The sequence below is a fragment of the Dama dama genome, chromosome 14, assembly GCF_033118175.1.
Source record: "Dama dama isolate Ldn47 chromosome 14, ASM3311817v1, whole genome shotgun sequence".
Classification (NCBI taxonomy): Eukaryota; Metazoa; Chordata; class Mammalia; order Artiodactyla; family Cervidae; genus Dama; species Dama dama.
This window is the reverse complement of record NC_083694.1, coordinates 5,719,306-5,743,961: the sequence shown is the minus strand read 5'-3', so window position 1 is coordinate 5,743,961 and position 24,656 is coordinate 5,719,306. Positions and strand designations below refer to the sequence as shown.

Genomic DNA, 24,656 nt, shown 5'->3' with positions numbered 1-24,656 from the left:
TATAAAAGTAGCAAAAGTGGACTTCCCCGGTGGTCTAGTCGTTAAGAATCTGCCTTCCAATGCAGTGGGAATGAGTTCAATCCCTGGTCAGGGAACTAAGACCCTTCATGCTCCATTTTTGTTGTTCAATTGCTCAGTCGTATCTGACTCTTTGGCAACCCACTCCAGTATTCTTGCCTGGAGAACCCCATGGACTGAAGAGCCTGGTGGGCTACAGTCCATAGGGTCACACACAGTTGGACTCGACTAAAGCAACTTAGCGCACAGACTAAATAGGGACTGCAGCATGCCAGGTTTCCCTGTCCTTCACTGTCTCCTGGAGTTTGCTCAAACTCTTGTCCATAGATTTGGTGATGCCACCTAACCATCTCATCCTCTGTTACCCCGTTTCCTTCTGCCCTCAGTCTTTATCAGCATCAGGGTCTTTTCTAATGAGCTGACTCTTCAAATCAGGTGACCAAAGTAACGGAGCTTCAGCTTCAGGATCAGTCCTTCAAATGAATATTCAGGGTTGATTTAATTTAGGATTTACTGGTCTAATCTCCTTATAGTTGAGGGGATTCTAAAGACTCTTTTCCAGCACCACAGTCAGTTCAGTTCAGTCACTCAGTCATGTCCGACTCTTTGCGACCCCATGGACTTCATCCCGACAGGCTTCCCTATATATTACCAACTCCCAGAGTTTACTTAAACCCATGTCCATTGAGTTCATGATGCCATTCAAACATCTCATCCTGTCATCCCATTCTCCTCCAGCCTTCAATATTTCTCAGCATCACGGTCTTTTCAAATAGGTCAGTACTTTGCATTAGGTGGCCAAAGTATTGGAGTTTCAGCTTCAACATCAGTCCTTCAAATGAATATTCAGGACTGAGTTCATTTACGATTGACTGGTTGGATCTCCTTTCAGTCCAAGGGACCCTCAAGAGTCTTCTCCACCACCACAGTTCAAAAGCATCAATAATTTGGCACTCAGCTTTCCTCATAGTCCAAATCTCACATTCATACATGACTACTGGAAAAACCATAGCTTTGACTACATGGACCTTTGTTGGCAAAGTAATGTCTCTGTTTTTAATATGCTGTCTTGGTTGATCATATTTTTTTTTTTCTTTCAAAGACCAAGTGTCTTTTAATTTCATGGTTGGAGTCACCATCTGCAATGATTTTGGAGACCAAGAAAATAAAGTCTCTCACTGTTTCCATTGATTCCCCATCTATTCACCTGGAAGTGATTGGCCAGATCCCATGATCTTAGTTTTCTGAATGTTGAGTTGTAAGCCAGCTTTTTCACTCTCCTCTTTCATTTTCATCAAGAGGCTCTTCAGTTCTTCTTCGCTTTCTGCCACAAGGGTGGTGTCACCTGCATATCTGAGGTTATAGATATTTCTCCTGGCAATCTTGATTTAAGCTTGAGATTCATCTAGCCCAGCATTTCCCATGATGTACTCTGCATGTGTGAGGATAAGCAGGAAGGCCAGGGGTCTCCAAACGGACGAAATAGGCTGCGAATGCCAGACATTTTTCTCTCTCTTAAGCGGCAGGAGGAAACAAACTAGCGATATTTTTTTCTTCTCTATACAGATTTGAAAGGAGGGTTCTCTTAAAATGCTGTGTTGCCATGACACCTGGTTTCACCTGAAGCTAACTATTCTCAAACCTTGAGTTAACCAATACATTTTTTTTTTCTTATGGAAATGTTTGTCTTAAGATATGTTAATTTACCCCAGACTCTGTAAGTTCCGCCAAATGGCCCAACCTACTTACCCAGATATTGTTCCCCCAATCTATGTAAATGAAACTATTTGTTTGGTAATCTGCCTTTCTACAAGATTCAAGTCAATTGTTTTATGGCCTGGGATGAATTATCTGGTGCCATTCTAAATTTTAAGACATTCCTTTCTTTTCATTAACAGACTGTGAGGGACTATATAACATCCAGCTAAAGACTAGAAGGGGGTACTCTTTCTGCCCCCTTCTGATGCCTATGTCAGAAGCTTTCTCTATCTCCTTTATACTTTAATAAAACTTTATTACACAAAAGCTCTGAGCGATCCAGCCTTGTCTCTGGCCCCAGATTGAATTCGTCTCCTCCGGAGGCCAAAAACCCCAGTGTCTTATCGTTCCACAACAACCTTTCACATGTAAGCAAAATAAGCAGGGTGACAATATACGGCCTTGACATACACCTTTCCCTATTTAGAACCAGTCTGTTGTTCCATGTCCACTTTTAACTGTCACTTCTTGACTTACACACAGATTTCTGAGGAGCAGGGTCACATTGTCTGCTATTCCCACCTCTTTCAGAATTTTCCAGTTCATTGTAACCCACACAGTCAAAGGCTTTGGCATAGTCAATAAAACAGAAGTTGATATTTTTCTGGAACTCTCTTGCTTTTTCGAGGATCCAGTGGATGTTAACAATTTGATCTCTGGTTTCTCTGCCTTTTCAAAATCCAGCTTGAACATCTGGAAGTTTGCAGTTCATGTACTGTTGAAGCATGGCTTGAATTTTGAGCATTACTTTGCTAGCATGTGAGATGAGTGCAATTGTGTGGTAGTTTGAACATTCTTTGCATGATTGAAATGAAAACTGATCTTTTCCAGTCCTGTGGCCACTGCTGAGTTTTCCACACTTGCTGGCATATTGAGTGTAGCACTTTCACAGCATCATCTTTTAGGATTTGAAATAGCTCAACTGGAATTCCATCAGCCATACTACCTTTCTTCGTAGTGATGCTTCCTAAGGCCCACTTAACTTTACATTCCAGGATGTCTGGCTCTAGGTGAGTGATCACACCTTCATGGTTATCTGGGTCATGAAGATCAGTTTGTATAGTTCTTCTGTATATTCTTGCCACCTCTTCTTAATATCTTCTGCTTCTGTTAGGTTCATACCATTTCTGTCATTTATTGTGCCCATCTTTGCATGAAGTATTCCCTTGGTATCTCTCATTTTCTTGAAGATATCTCTAGTGTTTCCCATTTTATTCTTTTCCTTTATTTCTTTGTATTGATCACTGAGGAAGGCTTCCTTATCTCTCCCTGCTATTCTTTGGAACTCTGCATTGAAATGGATATATCTTTCCTTTTCTCTTTTGCCTTTAGCTTCTCTACCTTTTTTCAACTATTTGTAAGGCCTCCTCAGACAACCATTGTGCCTATTTGCTTTTATTTTCCTTGGGGATGGTCTTAATCACTGCCTCCTGAGCAATGTCATGTACCTCCATCCATAATTCTTCAGGCACTCTGTCTATCAGATCTGATCCCTTGAATCTATTTTCTACATCCACTGTAAAATAGTAAGGGATTTGATTTAGGTCATATCTGAATGGTCTAATGGTTTTCCCTACTTTCTTCAATTTAAGTCTGAATTTGGCAATAAGGAGTTCATGATCTGAGCCACAGTCAACTCCTGGTCTTATTTTTCTGACTGTATAGAGCTTTTCCATCTTTGGCTGCAAAGAATGTAACCAATCTGATTTCAGTATTGACCATCTGGTGATGTCCATGTGTGGAGTCTTCTCTCTGTTGTTGGAAGAGAGTCTTTGTTACGACCAGTATGTTCTCCATTCTTTTGGCAAAACTCTATGAGCCTTTGACCTCCTTCGTTTTGTACTCCGAGGCCAAACTTGACTGTTACTCAAGGTATTTCTTGACTTCCTACTTTTGCATTCCAGTCCTCTATAACGAAAAGGACATCTTTTTTGGGTGTTAGTTCTAGAAGTCTTGTAGGTCTTCATAGAACCGTTCAGCTTCAGCTTCTTCAGCATTACTTGTCAGGGCATAGACTTAGTTTACTGTGATATTGAATGGTTTGCCTTGGAAACGAACAGGGATCATTCTGTCGTTTTTGAGATTGCCGTTTTTGAGATCCAAGTACTGCATTTCAGACTCTTTTCTTGACTATCATGGCTACTCCATTTCTTCTAAGGAATTCTTGCCCACAGTAGTAGATATAATGGTAATTTGAGTTAAATTCACCCATTCCAGTCCATTTTAGTTCACTGATTCCTAAAATGTCAATGTTCACTCTTGCCATCTTCTGTTTGACCACTTCCAATTTGCCTTGATTCATGGACCTAACATCCCAGGTTCCTGTGTAACATTGCTCTTTACAGCATCATACTTTACTTCCATCACCGGTCACATCCACAGCTGGGTGCTGTTTTTGCTTTGGCTTCGTCTCTTCATTCTTTCTGGAGTTATTTCTCCACTCATCTCCAGTAGCATATTGGGCACCCGCAGGCCTGGGGAGTTCATCTTTCAGTGTCCTCTTTTTGCCTTTCCAGTCTGTTCATGGGGTTTTCAAGGCAAGAATACTGAAGTGGTTTGCCATTCCCTTCTCCAGAGGACCGTGTTTTGTCAGAACTCTCCATCATGACCCGTCCATCTTGGGTGGCCCTACATGGCATGGCTCACAGTTTCATTGAGTTAGACAAGGCTGTGGCCCATGTGATCAGTTTGATTAGAGTTTTGTGATTGTGGTTTTCATTCTGTCTTCCCTCTGACAGATAAGGATAGGAGGCTTATGGAAGCTTCCTGATGGGAGAGACTGACTGTGGGGGAAACTGGTTCTTGTTCTGATGGGCAGGGCCATGCTCAGTTCAGCTCAGTTCAGTTGCTCAGTCGTGTCCGACTCTTTGCGACCCTATGAATCGCAGCACGCCAGGCCTCCCTGTCCATCACCAACTCCCAGAGTTTATTCAAACTCATGTCCATCAAGTTGGTGATGCCATCGAGCCATCTCATCCTCTGTCGTCCCCTTCTCCTCCTGCCCCCAATCCCTCCCAGCATCAGGGTCTTTTCCAATGAGTCAACTCGTTGCATGAGGTGGCCAAAGTATTGCAGTTTCAGCTACAGAATCAGTCCGTCCAATGCTCAGTAAATCTTTATTCCAATTTTCTATTGATTTTGGTGCTGTATTCCCTCCCTGTTGTTTGACCTGAGGCCAAACTATGGTGGAGGCAATGAAGATAAAGGTCCTATGCAGGCACTGCTGCATTCCGTGCCCTGACACTGCAGCAGGCCACTGCTTCTGCCGGAGACTCCTGGACACTCACAGGCAAGTCTGGGTCAGTCCCTTGAGGGGTCACTGGTCTTTTCTCCTGGTTCCTGGTGTGCACAAGGTTTTGTTTGTGCCCTCCAAGATTCTGTTTCCCCAGCCCTGTGTAAGTTCTGGTGGCTCTACGGTGGGGTTAATGGCAACCTCCTCCAAACAGTTCAGTGATAAAAAGCACCAGTTAGAAATGAACAGTTAGCATTATCAGTGATGGCACGTGTGTTAGATTGCCAGCCCTGCCATAAGGAAGTGTCATAAACAGAGCGGCTAAAACAACTGAAATTTGTTGCCTCTCAGTTCTGAAAGCTCAGAGTTTGAAATGAAGGTGTTTCCAGCTTTGGTTCCTTCTGAGGACTCAGTGATGGATTTGTTCCAGGCCTCTCCTCTTGGCTTGTGGATGTCTGTCTTCCCTTTATAAGTGTCTGTCCCTGGGTCTGAATTTACACTTTTTATAAGGATGCCGATCATTCTGGGTTAGGCCCTAAAGGCCTTCTTTATCTTCCTTACCTCGGTAAAATCCTGTCTTCAGAGAATTTCACCTTCCGAAGTAGTGGAGGCTAAGACTCCAGCACATTTTTGGTGGGGCAGAGGGGCACAATTCAACCCATAATGGTGGTGGTGGTTGTTTAGTAGCTAAGGCATGTCTGACTCTTGGGATCCCCGTGGAATGTAGCCTGCCAGACTCCTCTGTCCACGGGATTCTCCAGGTAAGAATAGTGGAGTGGGTTGCCATTTCCTTCTCCAGGGGATCTTCCTGACCCAGGAATCAAACCCAGGTCTCTTGCACTGAAGGCGGATTCTTTACCGACTGAGCTATGAGGCAAGCAACCTAAAATGTTTCTATGTGACAATCTGATTTCAATAGATATAACTGAGGGTAACTGGATTAAAATTCACTTACTGAATTTTTACTGATTTTCCATGGCTTTATAACATTGAAACCATTGATTTCAATTCCACTTCCCTTAACACCTCTATTCTTAATAATTTGGTAATATGTTATTTTTTATTCTTCTTGGAAAATATCTAGAAGATGCAAGTGAAAGAAAGTGAAGTGAAAGTGTTAGTAACTCAGTCCTGTCTGTTCTTTGCAACTCCATGGACATCCCATGGCCCACAGCTCACCAGGTTCCTCTGTGTATGGGATGTCACAAGCAAGAATACTGGAGTGGATTGCCATTTCCCACTCCAGGGTATCTTCTGAAACCAGAGAGAGAACCCAGGTGTCCTGCATTGCAGGCAGATTCTTTATCATCTGAGACACCAGGGAAGCCCCCAAGAAGATGCAAGGGTAAACATAAATCTCAAGAAATAAATGAATTCCCTAATGCCAAAAAAGAAAACTGTCTTCTTCCCTTTCTTTTTCCTAGAGAGTTTTCTTTTAGAAAATTTGCAATTGTAAATCCTTTCCTTGTCTCTTAGAGACAGATGCAAAACCTTTGAAAACATGAATAATCTCCAGACAGCTTTTTATCCCAGGAATGTCTTGAGGGCCTTGGAACTATCTCTATGAAATGGGAACATAAAGTACCCTGTCTATCTCCTTGGGAGTTTAGCCTAGATGCCAGGCTCTAAGTTGTAACTTCTTGTTTCTGCAAAGATAGAAGAAAATTTATTTGCCCTTTGGATCAAGACAATTAACAAGTATGTAAATGACTGTATCTGCCCAGCTACATAAACAGATGAGATGTCTTTCTGTCCTTGTAATCTCTTTAGTGGATTTCTGAAATGCATATCATACATGATCTGATTTAAAGCTTATTCAAACAAAACTTTTCTACATAAATGAAGAGGACTTTTAGATTGGAGGAAAGTTTTTCTTTTTAATTAATTTCCCAACACAGGTCAAAATTTCGTCTTGTTCTTATTTTCCCTTAACACAATTGACACACAACAGTGTAAAGATACAGATTCACCAATACTGAAAATAACTTCCACAGTTATAACCTTACTGTATCAACTGAACTGGTATAAAATTAAATACACATAGAAAAGATCCTGATGCTGGGAAAGATTGAGGGTAGAAGGAGAAGATGACAGAGGATGAGATGGTTGGATGGCATCACCGATTCGATGGACATGAGCTTAAGCACACTCCGGGAGATAGTGAAGGACAGGGAAGTGTGGTGTGTTGCAGTCCATGGGTTTGCAAAGAGTTGGACATGACTTAGCAACCAAACACAAAAACAATAGAATATTTATTAGTGATGATGCCAACAATACTAATTTATAATTATGCTTCTGAGACTATTTGAGCACTGATTATATGCCCAAGCTGGGCTAAATATTGTGACTAGATTGTGTGATGTGGTCTTTGCAATGACCCTATCATTTGGCTATCATCAGTATTTTCCAGAGCAACTGCCAAGGGCTATGAAGGTGTAAATGTTTTATCCAGGTTCTATTCCTAGACAGCAGTAGAGCCATGGGTGATCTGACTGAAGAACCTGTCTGCTTCATCATGGGGAGATCCTCCCTTACATGTCATGAAGGAGACCGTGCCACACCAGGACAGCATCCATTCCACTGGCTGCTTACTCCTGGGTTTGTCTGTGGATGCTGAGCCATTCAGCTCTGATTCCTACCCTTGGTGTTGAGGCCGTGTATGACACAAGGAACGTTTTCTGAACACGAAAGGCTTTACGTTTCTCTTGTGCACCGAAGAGATGAAACTGAGCAGCCCTGCCTTTTTTTTTTTTCGGTTTCCTAGACCTTCCCCCATTTCCAAAGGGCAGATTCAATTACTAATTAGGGGAGTCAGGTAATGCAGAAAGAAACAAGTGATCCATTTATAGTTACTATAAAGTATTGGCTGTCTTTCCCATGTTACACAATATATCCTTATAGCTTATTTATGTCTAACAGTTTCTACCTCTTAATCCCCTGTAGATTGCCCCTCCCTCCTTCCTTGCCCCACTAGCGGCCACTAGTTTCTTCTGCATATCTGTTAGTGTTCTTTTTTTTTTCATATTCACTAGTTTGTGTAAACTTTAAAAAATATGAATCACCATACTGTATATCAACTATACTTCAATAAAGAAAGGAAAGGAAAGGATAGTACAGTTATGGGTTCGGGTCTGGGCTCCTCCTTGGGGGATGTGCATACAATCTGATCCACACCTCTGAGTTTCATAGGAACTAAGGCCCCCACTTTAGTGGAGGACAGCAACTTCAGACTTAGCAAAAGCTCCTGGACTCCAGACTGGTTGGAACCAGAAAGCTGATCACTGAGACTCCTGGAACACAGCCTCCAACGAATCAGAGGAGAGTTACACAGCCTGCAGTCTCCATCCCAATTGTGCCTATAAAAAGTCTTCCCAGAAAACCATCAGAGAGTTCAGGTCTTTAGGGCAGGAGCCTCTCCTTTCTCTTGCATGGCCCTGCAGTAAAACTTTCTCCACTCTAAACTCCGACCTTTCTGTTCCTTTGGCCACACTGTGCCTCCAGCTCACCGATTGGGTTCGACAACATTGATAGCTATTTGATCTTGAAAAAAAAAAATGTGATTTAGTCTGTCTTAAACTCAGTTTCTTCATATGGAAGCAGTCTCTAATAGCAGTGTAACTGTGCTTATAAAGAAACAGTGCTGACTCTACTAACATAATGTATGTGACCAGCAATGAAGATGGAAATCACCAGACAAGAGCCCAGAAGACCCCCTCACTCAACTGTATGTCACCCAGGGATCAAGACAGTGCCTGGCATAACAGGGAATTGAAATAAAGTGAAAAAAAACTAACCAAAATAAATAAATAAATAAGTCATCCTACTCTCTACCTTTTATTATTACAAATAATGAAGATGGCATAGATTTGACACATTTTCACATGTATAAGACCAGATCTTATTTTTTCTCTTACATCAAATTCTCCCAGCATGCTAGTGTTAAGTACACATTGAATGCAAAATCTGTTTATCTCAACAGGCAGCCTGGACACTGAGGATGAAAACCGTGTCTTTCCATCCCCATAACATGACTGTGCAATAAGACCACTGTCTCCCTTATCATTATTCTCATATCCTCACAATCCTAATAAGTCCCCACCTGGAAAGAGCCTCATTTGATAAAATGTCAGTTCTTGATAGACTTTGACCTTCCTTCCCTCACTACAAGGCTCTCTTGAGTCTTAATTAGCTCTCTCTGATTTCAGGCATATTTAGATTTGTGCTGAGAAAATCCATCTTTGGCTATTTTAAAACCACTCTTCTCAGGTGGATTTTGAGTCTTTGATATGTCAGCGCCAGTGTTTATTTGATCACAGGTATAGGTTTTTTAGGACTTCCCAAGTGGCACTAGTGGTAAAGAACAGGCCTGCCAATGCAAGAGATGTAAGAGATGGGCTTCCATCCCTGGGTCAGGAAGATCCCCTGGAGGAAAGCATGGAACCCACTCCAGTATTCTTGCCTGGAGAATCCCACAAACAGAGGAGTCTGGTGGGCTAGAGTCCATAGGGTCACAGAGAGTCGGACATGATGAAGCAACTTAGCACACAGCACATACTTTTTACTCATGGATGGTTCACTCGGGGCAGAAATTTTGGACACCTTTTACATAACAGTTAGAAGAGAGGTGCTGACTACAAGGCAAGTTTCAAGGGGTTTTAAGTAAAGACAGATGATTGGTTATCCTGACAATTTCAAGGTCATTTATGACAGCAGCCATGCATCTTAGCAGTTGATAGGCAGCTGGATGGATGCTCATGGGACAGAAGAGCAAACAACTTTCAATTTTAATAAATATTTATAAACAAAACAAAAACAACTCTCCTGAGGTGACAGTTCCCTTACTTTGTTGTTCAGTTGCCAAGTCATATCCAATTCTTTGCAATCCCATGGACTGCAGCACACCAGACTCCCCTGTTCCCTACTATCCCCCAGAGTTTGCCCAAGTTTATGTTTATTGGATCGGTGATGCTATCCAACCTCTCATCCTCTGATGCCATCTCATCCTCTGTTGCCCTCTTCTGCTGCCTTCATTCTTTCCCAGAATCAGGGTCTTTTCCAATGAGTCAGCTGTTCACATCAAGTGGGCAAAATATTGGAGCTTCAGCTTCAGTATCAGTTCTTTCAACGAGTATTCAGGGTTCCCTTACTTACCTAAGCAATAAACTTGACTTTGTCTCAGATTGTATCTCAGATTATTTCATTTGGGGACTGACTTTCAACAAAGCCCATGGGTTTTCTAAGATTTAAAGGATTTTTGAAAACTGCAAATATAGATATCTTGACACAGCACTAATGATATTATCAAAAATAGACATAATATGTGAGTGTGTGTGTGTGTGTGTGTGTGTGTGTGTGTGTGTGTATCTTCCAGGTGCATTTAATTCTTTCATAAATCATGCTTTCAATTTATGATCAATGATGCCAGAATGAGATATTTCTATCATGTTCACTTGTGATATCAATGGTTCAAATCCATCAATATACACTTTAAAAATCTTATAAATTAAGATTTTAGCCCCCATATAAGAATTCAAAATAGCATTTTTATTTTTAATATTTCATGACATTTCTTTCTACATGTAAAAATTTCCCAAGTTAGTCTTTCAATCCAAACAGTTAAATGCAACTTACTTGATCATGTGGTGACTTACCTTTTCCAGCTTTGAAAGAGCAAGAGAGTAACAGTCTTTGGCTCTGAATTGCATGAATCTCATGTTGGCTGGGTGGGTGAGCTCTGTGATAATACTGAGACTGGAAAACAACCTACATTTCAAAGAAATATTTGCATTACACTAACAATCCAAAATGGTGCTTTTATAACAAAAGGTTTAGGAGTGAGTAATTCCTAGCTGCAGGCATTAAACTACATGCAGTTGCAAGAGCAGGTCATGCCACACAAACTGCTTTGTGGAAGAGAAACGCATTGCTATTTTCCAAAGAATATTTTAACCAACATTTAGCACTGTAACAAAACTAAATTCAGTCACTTGATTTTTAATAGGCATTTTCTTGCTACTCATAAAGCTGTTTGAAGAAGTTACCTCGTGGAAAAATAATGAAATATAAATTTATAAGATGAATATGTGGATTGGCAAAAATTTCCCACAATGAACTTATTGTCCATAATGTGAGTTCTAAGATTTCCTATGGCTCTCTGTTCTCACAGCATGTGCTTTTAATTGTCAAATCTTACTAGAGTGAAGCAAACATTGTCATTGAAATAACAACTCACTGTCATGAATTGAGGACAAGGCTCAATGGATAGTGTTATTCTAGAAGAATCCTGAGAATTTCCACTCATCCTAGAGTTTTACATAAGCTTTCTTCCTATTTACATCCTCCTGCACAATCCACACGTACACACACACACACACACACACACACACTTGATTTTTCCCCCCAGAAAAATGGGGCAAGATGAAACTACAACAAACACCTTACTGTTGCTGTGGTTGGTGATCTGATCTTTAGCTGATGTCTCTACATCACTGGTAGCTCTCCTGGGTCACATATTTTGAGATTCCCTGTAGCAGCCGCTTCAAGTGATAATCAGCTTTGTTCTTTTGTTTAAACAATATGTGTTTAAACTTAGTTAAGGCCACTTAACTATGGGGGCTCCCCTGGTGGTTCGGATGGTAAAGCATATGCCTGCAATGCGGGAGACCCGGGTTCAATCCCTGGGTCGGGAAGATCCCCTGGAGAAGGAGATGGCAGCCCATTCCTGTACTGTTGCCTGGAAAATTCCATAGATGGAGGAACCTGGCAGGCTACAGTCCATGGGGTCACAAAGAGTCAGACACGACTGAGCGACTTCACTTTTTAAGGCCACTTAAAAAATTCCTTCTGGTAGCTGCACCCTTGCCTAGACCTCAGGCTCTAGAACTGACTGAAATATGCAGGACAGAAACATCTGGTTAGTCGCTCAGAAACAAGTCATCTCCAGCTGATCTTTTATTTTTTAAAGATTCTTTTTTATGTGGTCCATTTTTAAAGTTGTTATTGAATTTGTTGCAATATTTACATTTTGGCCTTTTGGCCATGAAGCATGTGGCATCCTACCTCCCTGACCAGGGATGGAACCTACATCCCACGCATTGGAAGGTGAAGTCTTTTTTTTGGGGGGTTGTGGGGGGAGGTGAAGTCTTCCTTCACTGGATCACCAGGGAAGTTGATCTTACTGTCATTATCTGCCGGGTCCAGCAGGGAGGGCACTGTTACTCACATGCACCTGAGAACTTGATCTGATGTCTTAGAGAGGAACTGACCTTCACCAGAACCATGAGATCACCCCTCTCCTCAGATCTAACTCCATAAAAGTGATGGATGCTTTGCCAGAATGAAAGTCTCCCTCCTTCTGGGAGTGAGAGGGCTCCCTGCAGGTTTGCTGGGATTTTCCCAAGGGGCCCTCAAGTCAGTTTCCACTGGGCTTAATCATCCTCTCATTTAAGATCTAAACAACTCTTAAAAATGCTTAATTTCAGAGTTATCTGTGAAAAGTGTATGCCATCTTGGTTATGTTAGGTAGTTAGAATAGGAAACAGGAGTCCAGAATGGTGGTGGCTAAAAGATAAGGAAGGGAAAAGCCCACGAAAATAGAACAAAGGAAGGTCCATAGAACAAAGGAAGGCTCAAGGACCAGAGTGAGGACCTCAGGTAGAACAAACAATACTCCTGGCTGTGAGGCTGTGCCATGACAGGCAGCCTAGATTAGGAGTAGGCCTGGTTTTCCAGGGTAACATGATTATCAGGCCACCTGGAGCCAGCCAATCAACATGTGCCTAACAAGAAAAAGGGAACCTATCAGGGGAAAGCTGAAAAGCCCGCGAACGCCCAAGTTTGAACAAAAGCCTGTGAAAGTTTGTACCAATAAAATTGCTTTGCAAACATGTAACCAATCCGCTTAAGCCAGCTACTAACCGCTTATGCATACCTTATAAATTTGGGTAACCGCCTCTGCTCAGGGCTTTCTGACCCTGCACCACTGCGTTGATTGTGGCAGTAAGCCCTGACTCGAGTCAGCAATAAACTTCCCTTTTTTTTGTGAGTTGCATTGTCTTGGAAGCCTTCTCTCTTCCTGCTCGGGGATTCGGACATTGGGCATAACACTGGCTAGCCCAGTTTACACAGGGCAAGCCCAGGGGGAGAAAAAACATATAAAAAGAGGAGACAAAGGGCCAGGGAGTCTCTCTCTCTCCCCCGCATGCTGGTTCGTGTCTTTGGGTCAGCATGACCTCACACCTCAAGGATGGATTCTCCTGCTATTTTCTAAATAAAATAGAGCTGTAACATGAAGCTGTAACACTGATTTGTCTAAGAGCTATAACACAGTCTGTTTGAGACCTGAGAGCTATAACACAGTCTGTCCAAGACCCAAGAGCTGTGAGGCGTCAAGGGTTTTAATGCCCGTCACTCCAAATCTTTGTTGTGACGAGACAGAACCGAGGAGCATACACTCGCCTGACATCTATGGTGGCTGACTCGGGTTTAACCTGGCTGAAACAACCTCAGCGTGCCCCTGCGAGGAGGAGGCCAAGCCCAGCAGGAGCCCAACTGCGAAGCTCCAGTAGTTGAAGTGGAACACGAAGAAAACCCAGTGCCGGGGAAGTGACAACAGGCCCATCATGCTGGAAACCGGGACAGCGAAAAACGAACTCAGCAGAAAGCTCACGCAGCTCAGCCTCAGATTCCAGAAGACCTCTGGTTAAGGTAGGAGGTCCTCGCTCCTGTGGCTGGAGGGACATGCCTAACAAAATCTTAATTCCTTTACAATCTCTCATTTCTTGTTTCCTCAAATGCCCCCGGGAACAGGAGGGTGGCAGTGGGCGCAATCGAGGGACTCTGGAGAGGCTACTCCTTGGTATGTCCCAAAGGCACTATCGGCTGAACCCCAGTAGCTGTTACCCAAGCCGGTAGGGGTTCTTCTGTCCTTAATCTTCCTTGTGCCAAGGATCAGGCCAATGAAAACTGAGCACAGGCCAGGTATTTAGCAGATTTTCTGGCAGGCTATGAACGGGAGTCCTTGGCATGTTTTTCCCACTGCTTTTTCCTCCTGTCCTTCAGCTCTCTCCCGGGACTCGAGCCTGGCCAAAACCCATGAAGCTCAGGTTCTGATGTCTCATTGCAAAAATTCAGTGAGAGACTCTATGGGTAAGAGGTAGATTTGTTAGGATTCAGAGAGAAGTGCACTCTGCCATGTGGGCCGTTGCAGAGGGCAAGGGCTCGGGCCATGGAATGCAGCCTAGCTAGGTTTTGCTAGCAGGGTGAATTCATATGCAGCCATTGGGGAACCACCCACTCCTTTGTCTTTTGACAGTGCCTTAGAGCTGTCCTGCCACCTCTGGGTGTGTCTTTGGGCTTACAGATTGGGGATTAAGGTTTACTTGAATTTGATTTGTCATCTTGGGCCCAATTGATTTTAATTGATTTACGTTATGCCCTTGTGCTATGTCATTCTTCCAAAGGCTGTGCCCTGCCCCCTTCCCTCCTGTTTCATGCTCTTTTCCTCAGCCCCATCCAGGACCACAATGTTGCCTCTACAATCTTCTGGAGGGACAACCAGAAAATAGCTGGCCCTTGGGAGGGAAATACTGTACAATATCCAACCCCTCTAGATATTCAGCTCCTCATCCTCCATGTTTCCTACAACATATGCAACAACAGTATCTCTCAGTGAACCTGCTAGGGTGGGCGAAGGGCACAAAATGTCTGCTAGAAGTCCATCAGTTGGCATTCCTTCAAAGGCAACTGGGCTCCCAGGGATACCGTTTCCCACTTTGGGAGTTAGCCCTGCAGGCCATTTGGGCCCAAACCCTTACCACCCTTCTCCCAAAGTTACAAACCTACCCCTGGACCAAGTCTCCACTTCACTTTTATGGAACATCTGGTCTGTTGCCTCTTACCAATTTGTTCTTGAGCCAATTACTAATTCCTACAATCTAACTCCTACAATTACTAACTCCTACAAGGGATCCTGCCCCCTTGTAGGCAACACTGCTCCACCCAGCCTATTATTTAAAATACCTTAATGCTCCTAACAGGACCAGATAACCCACTCCTTTGTCACTACTGTTATTACCTAAAGTGGGCCTATGACAACGAAATGTTTACCATTGGAGACACCCTAACCTGCTCTTATGGAGGACTAGGTGAGGAAATCAGTGACTTACAATACCTTAGAGCAGTAAGAGGATAAAGCTTATGACTGTTACACTGTTTCCCAGTCTCAGGGCACAGGCTTGGATTGCTTTATATCATGATATCTATTCCCATCCATGGTGGACAAACCAGCAATGAGTTAAGATTACAACCCCTTAATCCTACCCAGCACTGGTCATGCTGGAGGCCTTGTGGATGCCCAACTCCAGTCTGGGGGTCCCAAGAGGTCAACCTGCCTTGACCTGCCTAAGGATCTGGTCCTTGAAAAGTTGTCACGCCTCAACCTGCTTGGGGATCCGCCAGTCCAGGGGTCCCAGGAGGTCGTCATGCCTCGACCTGCCCAGGGACCAATTCTCGGGAGGCTGTCATGCCTCAACCTGCCTGGGGATTTGAGCTTCAGGAAGCTGTCACACCTCAGCCTGTGCCTGGGGATCTGCACCCTGACCCAGGGACACCTGGCTCTCAGGTTGCAGCAGTACTGGGTAGGATAAGCTTCAGAAAGACTCACCGCTATGGAAGTCCACCCATGGAAATAAAAGGAAGCCTATTACTTGTGGGACTGTGCCCAGTCTCAGCAATAACTCAGGAGCCCAATGAGAACCCCATTGCCTTTCTGGAAAGGCTAAAAGAGGCCTCCAAAAGTTTACTAATCTGGACTTAGACTCTTAGGAGGGACAGGTGATTTTAAAGGACAAATTCCTGTCCCAATGTGCATCAGATATCAGAATTAAGTTACAACAGCTACAGCAACAAGACCTTGTTTCCTCTTTAGATGAGATGGTCCAGACAGCCACCAATACCTTTTATAACAAAGAACAAGAGAAGGAGGCCAAGGCCCAGGAAAGGCAGAGAAGGAAAGAGACAAGGCATGCCCAGATGCTGGCCACCCTCCAGGGAAGCACTATGGCAAACCCCGAGTCCTTGAAGGACAAGGCACGAGTCAAATGCCTAATCTGTAGACAGGTGGGGCATTGGGCTATAGAGTGTCCAAACCATGACAAGTCTCCTAAAATGGCTTGCTACAAATGCCATCAAATGGGACATTGGGTGGCACTCTGCCCTGGGGGCCCAAGAGCCTCAAGGTCAAGCACAAAGCCTTCCCTCATGATGGTTCAACAGGACTGAAGTGGCCCGCTCCATTCAGCCTGCCTGTCACAGATAACCATCACGGGGCTGGAGCCAAGGGTGCAACTGGATGTGGCAGGTAGGTCCGAGAATTTCTTGGTTAACACGGGGGCTACCTACTCTGTCTTGATCTCCTACTCTGGAGACTTCTCCTCCCAAACCTGTACCATTTTGGGTGCTACAAGAAAAGCAAGTACTAAAAGATTCACCTAAGCACTTATTTGTTGCTGGGATGGACAAATATTTTCCCACCAGTTTCTGGTGGTCCCTGAGTGTCCTACTCCCTTATTGGGAAGAGATCACTAGACTGGGGACCACTCTTGTGATGGGAAGCTTTTCAGCCCCTAGAGCCCTACAGCTTCTGTTTACTACTGAAGAACCCATTACACCTTCTCCAAAGGAGAGGGACCAAAACCTATGGGAGGACAAAATTAAACCCCAGGTGTGGGACCAGGGGATTCCTGGACAAGTCCACCAAGCTGAACCAGTCATCATTGTCCTCCAAGATCCCACTCGGTTTCCTAACTGGAAATAATATCTCCTCATAAGAGAGGCTCGGGAGGGACTACAGTCTTTTTTTTTTGGGGGGGGGGGGGCTACAGTCTTTAATAAATAAATTCCTTGCTTGTGGGCTATTGGTCCCCACCAATTCATCATGTAAATCCTCTCAGTAAAGAAAAAGGATGGAACCTGGTGAATGGTTCAAGATCTCTGGATCATAAATGAAGCTGTGGTCCCCATCCATCCCACAGTACCCAATCCCTATGTAATCTTGGGAAAAATCCCACCCAGTGCCAAGTGGTTTACAGTCTTGGATCTCAAAGATGCATTTTTTTTTTTTTTTTGCATACCACTGACTAAAGAATCCCAATATCTTTTTGCCTTTGAGTGGGAGGCCCCAGGAGAAAAACACCAACAGATGACTTGGACAATATTACCTCAGGGGTTCAGAGATAGCCGCCACTTATTTGGACAGGCCCTTAGCTGGGATCTCTTAGATCTGGACCTGGGAGCTAATGGGAAAATATTACAATACGTAGATGACCTATTAATCTGCTCTCCAGATGAGAAAAATGCCCAACAACATGCAATTCAGGTTCTAAACTTTTTAGCAGAAAGAGGATATAAAGTCTCCCATGCTAAGACACAGATGGTAGAGACAAAGGTCACTTACCTGGGAGTTCAGACTACACACGGGTCCAGGAGGCTGTCCTCTGATCAGGTACAAGGAATCCTCCAGTTGCCCTCCCCCACTACTCAAAAACAATTGTGAGCTTTCCCAGGGCTAACTGGGTATTGTAGAATCTGGATACCCAACTATGGTCTAATTGCCCAGCCCTTATATGAAAGCTTAAAGGGATGGGATGATTCAATCCCACTGATGTGGGGAACTCCTCAAAAGAAGGCAGAGGATACACTAAAATAGGCCTTAACTCAGGCACCTGCCTTGACATTGCCAGACCCAGAAGAAGCATTCCAACTTTATGTCCATGAAAGAGAGGGAATAGCTTGGGAGTGTTAACTCAAAGATTGGGGTCTGAGCCCCAACCTGTATATTACTTATCCAAAAGGCTCGATACAACCGCCCAAGGCTGCCCGCCCCCCCACCCTCACCCCCCGCCCCGCCTTCGAAATCTTGCAGCGATTGCAATCATGATAAAAGATGCTTTAAGACTCGCCTTTGGGGGCAAACTAACTATTTTTACCAGCTACCAAGTAAAACAACTCCTAAATAGGAGAGGCCACTTATGGATGTCTGATCAAAGAATCCTCAGATATCAAGTAATGCTGATGGAAAATCCAGGTCTCACTATATCCCCTTGTAAGGTTCTTAACCCAATCACCCTCCTGCCTACCCCCGAGGGCTCTCTCCCCTTTCACTCTTGTCTAAAAACCTTGGACCACTGGACAAAAACCCCGAGAGGGATTGTCGGAAGATCCTCTGACAAACCCTGAGGAAATCTGGTACACTGATGGAAGCAGCTTTGTCTTAGATGGAAAAAGAAGAGCCAGATATGCAGCAGTCTCCAACTTTAAGATCATAGAGGTTAAGCCTCTGCCAGCAGGTACTTCAACCCAATTAGCTGAGCTCACAGCCCTGACTCAAGCTTTAGAGTTGGGAAAAGGAAAAAGAATAGCCATTTACACTGACTCCAAGTATGCCCTTCTGGTGCTACATGCACATGCTGCTATTTGGAAAGAAAGGGGCCACTTGACCACCCGAGGGTCCCCAATCAAATATGGTGATCAAATTCTTAGACTCTTGGAGGCAGTCCATCTGCCCACTGAGGTTTCAGTCTCCCACCGTAAAGGACACCAGAAAGGGAGCACAGAAGTGACATAAGGGAACCAAGCAGCTGATCAGGCAGCTAAGAGAGCAGTGTTACACAACCATGACCTAATAGGGGTTGCCACCTTAGTTCCACAGACTGATTTGCCAGAAACTCCTTCATACACTGAAGGTGAGACTCTTAAAGCAAAGAGTGAGGGCTTTCAAGAAGATCATATGAGGTCCAAAAGGAGGGGCTCCTTTTGCTGCCTGGGAACCTCCAATGGAAGTTGGTTAACTCCTTACATGCCACCACTCATTTAGAGGAAAAGGCCCTCCAAAGATTACTAGAAAGGTCTTTCAGAGGAACAAGCCTCCAAACAACTATAAGGCAAGCAGTCTCCTCTTGTCCCACTTGCCAATTAAACAATCCCCAAGGAGCTCAAAGACCAAAGTTGGCCCAGCCCGTACAACGACATGGGGCCTATCCAGGGGAAGACTGGCAGATGGACTTCACCCAGATGCCAGTTTCTCAAGGGTATAAATACCTATTAATCATGATAAATACATTCACAGGATAGATTGAAGGCTTTCCCACCCAGATTGAGAAGGCTGAGGAAGTGGTAAAAAACTGCTCCATGAAATCATTCCAAGATTTGGTCTCCCCAGGTCATTACAATGTGACAATTGGACATCATTTACTTCTAAGGTCACCCAAGGGGTCTCTAAAGCATTGGGCATTACTTATTATCTCCATTGTGCCTGTAGGCCTCAGTCTTCAGGAACAGTAGAAAGAGCCAACCAATTCTTGAAATCAGCAATTAAAAAGATAACCCAGGAAACCTCCCTGGGATGGAAGGGGGCTTTACCAATAGCTCTCCTCCACACCTGTATTGCCCCTAAGGAACAGGTTGGTCTTAGTCCTTATGGGAGACCTTTCGTTTATGTCAGTGACCTCTTCCTAGATCCAGAGGTTCAGACCCTCCAGTCTTATACCATGGCCATTGGACAATTCCAACAGGATATAAGCTTGTGGGGTGTGAACCAGGACCCAAAAGATTCTAAGGAGTCACCACTATATGCTCCAGGGACTCCAGTCTTAACTAAAGTCTGGAAAGATGGGTCCCCAAAGGCTCAACTCCAGCCCACATGGAAGGGCCCCTACCCTGTAATACTTTCTACCCCCACAGCGGTCAAGGTGCCAGGACATGACTCCTGGATTCACTACTGACGAGTCAAGCCATGGAAGAAAACAGAAGAGGAGACACAATACACCTGTGAGCCCCTGGGAGATCTCAGATACCTATTCAGGACCACAAATAAGTGCCATTCTAATGAACACCTCCAAAATCTGGTTTCTGGAGATAAGATTTCTCAGGATAGCTCTAAAGAGCCAACACAGCTTGGCAGAGATTGTACTCCAAAACAGACAGGAGATAGATACTCTGATCCCTGAACAGGGAGGGACTTGAGCCATACTGGTGATGGGAATTTGGAGTTGGCTAATGCCCCTACTAGTCCTTGTTATGCCATATTGATGCTGCTTATGATTGCTCCATGTATTATCAATTGTCTAAACTGTTTTGTCTCTGTCCAGGTCAACAAGCTGCAACATGTAGTGCCAGTTCAACAAAGATAAAAAACTACAGCTGATCATGGAAAATATCACTCACCCTTAGATGGACACCACTATAAGGACTCTGAGGCCTGAGACTAGCAAGAGGGGGAGGCCCAGTGCCCCTCGCTGTCCCAGTTTAGCAGAAAGTAGCCAGAAAGACCTCGACGCCCCTATTCACAAAGAATTGGGCCTCCCGTCTCTTGAGGGGGGAAAGTTAGGTAGTTAGAATAAGAAACAGGAGTCCGGATGGTGGTGGCTAAAAGATAAGGAAGGGAAAATCCACGAAAATAGAACAAAGGAAGGTCTGAGGACCAGAGTGAGGACCTCAGGTAGAAAATACAACACTCCTGGCTAGCCCAATTTACATGGGGCAGGCCCAGGGGGAGAAAAAAAAAACATAAAATGAGGAGCCAAAGGGCCAGGAGTCTCTCTCTCTCTCTCTCCTGCATGCTGGTTCATGACTTTGGGTCGCCATACCCTCATGCCTGGAGGATGGATTCTCCTGCTACTTTCTAAGTAAAATAGAGCTGTAACATGGAGCTGTAACACTGATTTGTCTAAGAGCTATAACACGGTCTGTTTGAGACCTGAGAGCTATAACACGGTCTGTCCAAGACCCAAGAGCTGTGACATGCCGAGGGTTTTAATGTCCATCGCTCCAAATCTTTGTTGTGATGAGACAGAACCAAGGAGCATGCACTCGCCTGACAGTTACATTGCTACAATAGTACTGATGCTTACCTAATCAAAACATTTGAAAATTACGGTATCATTAGGTGTTTGATGAGATCTACACTTTGTGTGAAGCAATATAACCAAAATTTCATGGCCTCACCTCCATTTTGAGAGCAAATATTATTAAACTGGGTTGGAAAAAATTTTGTTCAGATTTTCCCATAAATAAATTAAGTATGGGGTTTCCCAGGTGGTGCAGCAGTAAAGAATCCACTTGCCAACGCAAGAGACATGGGTTCGATCCCTAGGTCAAGGAGATCCCCTGGAGTAGGAGATGGCAACCTGCTCCAGTATTCTTGCCTGGAGAATCCCATGGACAGAGGAACCTGGTAGGCCACAATCCATGGGGTTGCAAAGAATCGGACACCACTGAGCATGCATGCACACACAGTTTATGGAGAAACACTGTATAATCTGTATTTCACATGACTTTCTTTTAGAAGCTCTACTCTTCTCCCTCAGAAGTCACCAATGTGCATACATTTGATAAAAAGTTCATTTTTTCAGACACTTCTGAAAAATTAGAAGGGTGGGTTAGCAAGTGAAAGTCACTCAGTCGTGTCTGGCTCTTTGTGACTACATGAACTGCAGCCCACCAGGCTCCTCTGCCCATGGAATTCTTCAGGCAAGAATACTGGAGTGGGGTGATATTCTCTTCTCTGGGGATCTTCCTGACACAGGGATTGAAACTGGGTCTCCTGCATTGTTGACAGATTCTTTACCATCTGAGCCACCAGGGAAACCTGAGAAATTAGAAGAGTGGCCTGATGGCAAAAACTATCAATTGACTTTTGGGCTGGTACCACTCCATCCGGTAAGCCTAGGAAATGCCACCAACCGACAAATCTCATACCATCTGGAAGTTTCAAAAGTCTTCATTTAAGAAATATTTTAAAAAAAAAAAAAACCATGTCACTAAAGATATTTTCCATGTTATGGCCTGTCACAGACAATATTCAATAATTCCACACAGCAGAAACTAAAATGAATACATAATAGTAGCAAAATGGACTGTGAAGATAAAGCAGAAGTCTCATTTAGAAAATAAATGGCATATCCATGATCTGAGCTTCTGAAAAGGAAAATTAACTGACCTAAGGTTTTCCTCTTTGTTCAGTTTTTTAAAAACTCTTTTGGAAGAAAAAAAAAATGTCCAAAACTCAATAACACATAAAATTTAAAGGGCATTTTTCTTAGAGCTTTCTGTGCATTAACTCATGGAATCTCCAGAACATCAGGTGGTGACCTCCTTCTTCTGTGTTTCTGTCTGCACCTCCTGTTCCCTGGGAGGAGATGGGGACCTATGGCTCACTCCTGACTCTGCCTTCTCAGTATCTCTGGGTTTGTGCTGGTCTGAGCCAGGCCTTGGGGTGAGCTCAGCCACACGGGGCAGGCCCAGTGATTGTCTAGCAGGGCCCCTGATCAGACTCCTCTCTCTGCCAGGCACCAGCCCTGCACAGATCTGCCTAACGTGGGGATCAGCATCTGCCAGATGGAGATCTACTATGATTACTGCTACTTTCAATAAATAGGTAGGTGGGTAGGAAAGGAAATTCAGATGACACAAAGAAAAAGAAGTATTATTAAGAATATCTAACAACATGTCAGAGTTTCTAATTTAAACTTTTGTTATCTCTACTTCTGTATCTACCCCTCAATAGTAGTTGTTAGATCATAATTTCATTACTGTGGTTTCAATTTACTGAGGACAATATTTAGTATGTAATTTAGTAAATACCAAGTATTTGCTATTGGAAAACTTTGGTTTCCAAGAGATTAAAAAAAAAAAAAGTATAATGTGAAATCCCTGCCTTTGGTTTAGACTTTACAATGTAACAGAAAAAAAACTGCAAAAAGTTCATAAATTTTATGAATGTATATATTTTTCTAAGGATGCTAAAAGTGGCTGACTGAAATCTGTGGTCCACAAATTAAATAGGAACATCTTGGAAGGTGCTGAGATGCACGGTCAGGGAAGGAGTTTCTGAGGAAACAAAGCTCTCAACAAGTAAAGAATGCATCTCATATTTTAGAAATTTTTATTTTCTCTGAGAAATATGACTTTTTCTTTCACATGTTATTTTTAAATTTTAGAAAAATTTTTGATTACTTGAATTTTTTTCTTTATAAACCTTTTCTAACAAAATACATCAAATATGTACATACAGTGTGCTGTGTCTGACTATTTACAATCCTATGGACTGTAGCCCACCAGGCTCCTCTGTCCGTATATATATGTAGACAGATATATTTGAGGCTTTATTAAGAGACAGTGATAAAATATTTGAGTGTTCCAGTCACTGTGCTTAAGTGACTTCTAGAATTGAAATTAGATAGGACAACAAGATTTATGTGATGTGTCATTTCTGTTCTAAATAATTGAACCTACTCTGTTTATGTTACTTTAAACTGAAAAACTGAGTGAATTATCTAGTCTGCCACCTAGTGAAAACTTAGAACTAATAACACTTAAATAATGAAATATTTTATTGCAGTGTCCCTCAAATCCATAAAATATTAACTGTATTGAATTATAATACATCATATTTACAAATTTGATTGCTTAAGAGATTTAATTATATACCTTTACTTATATACCTTTAGATTTAATTTATATACCTATATGCTGACACTGTACACATATTTCTGAACTTTAACAGGACTTAAGTATATTTTGATATATAATATTTTAGAAATAAAATGACATAAGATGAGAAGTGAAAGGAAAAGGAGAAGAGGAAAGCTATACCCATCTGAATGCAGAGATTCACAGAATAACAAGGAGAGATAATAAAGCCATAAGTGAACAAGGCAAAAAAATACAGGAAATCCATAAAATGGGGAAGACTAGAGATCTTCAAGAAAATTGGAGGTACTGAGAGAATATTTCATGCAAAGATGGGCACAATAAAGGACAGAAATGGCAAGGACCTAGCAGAAGCAGAAGAGATTAAGAAGAGGTGGCAAGAATATATAAAAGAACTGTACTAAAAGTGTCTTAATGACCCAGATAACCATGATGGTGTGATCACTCACCTAGACCCAGACATCCTGGAATGTGAAGTGAAGTAGGTAGGAAGCACTACTATGAACAAAGCTAGTGGAGGTAATGAAATTCCAGCTGAGCTATTTCAAATCCTAAAAGATGATTCTACTAAAGTGCTGTACTCAATATGCCAGCAAATTTGAAAAACTCAGCAGTGGCCACAGGAGTGGAAAAGGTCAGTTTTCATTCCAATCCCAAAGAAGGGCAATGCCAAAGAATGTTCAAATCACCATACAACTGCACTCATTTCACATGGTAGCAAGGTAATGCTCAAAATCCTTACAGCTTGGCTTCAGCAGAATGTGAACCAAGAAATTCCAGATGTACAAGCTGGATTTAGAAGAGAGAGAGGAACCAGATCAAATTGCCAACCTTCGTTGGATCATAGAGAAAACAAGGGAATTCCAGAAAAACATCTGCTTTTGCTTTACTGACTACACTAAAGCCTTTGACTGTGTGTAGAAGTGTAGTGTTAGTCGTTCAATCATGCCTGATTCTTTGCCACCCTGGGGACTGCAGACCATTAGCCTCCTCTGTCTGTGGGATTATCTAGACAAGAATACTGGATTTGGTTGCATTCCCTTCTTTAGGGAAATTTCCCAACTCAGGGATCAAACCCAGTTCTCCTGCATTACATGCAGATTCTTTACTGTCTGAGTTATGGAGAAGTCCTACATGTAAGTGGCTCAGTCATGTCAAC

At 43.1% G+C, this 24,656-nt stretch overlaps 1 protein-coding gene across 4 annotated transcripts in view; it reads right to left on the bottom strand.

Annotated features, from left to right (window-relative positions):
* Positions 1-24,656, bottom strand: part of KCNT2 (potassium sodium-activated channel subfamily T member 2) — a 420,730-nt gene that overhangs the window by 55,739 nt on the left and 340,335 nt on the right. For all 4 annotated transcript variants that reach the window (XM_061160003.1, XM_061160005.1, XM_061160004.1 and 1 more), the window contains one exon: positions 10,660-10,771. In XM_061160003.1, the coding sequence (XP_061015986.1) occupies positions 10,660-10,771 (112 nt within the window). The remainder of the gene's footprint in view (positions 1-10,659; positions 10,772-24,656) is intronic.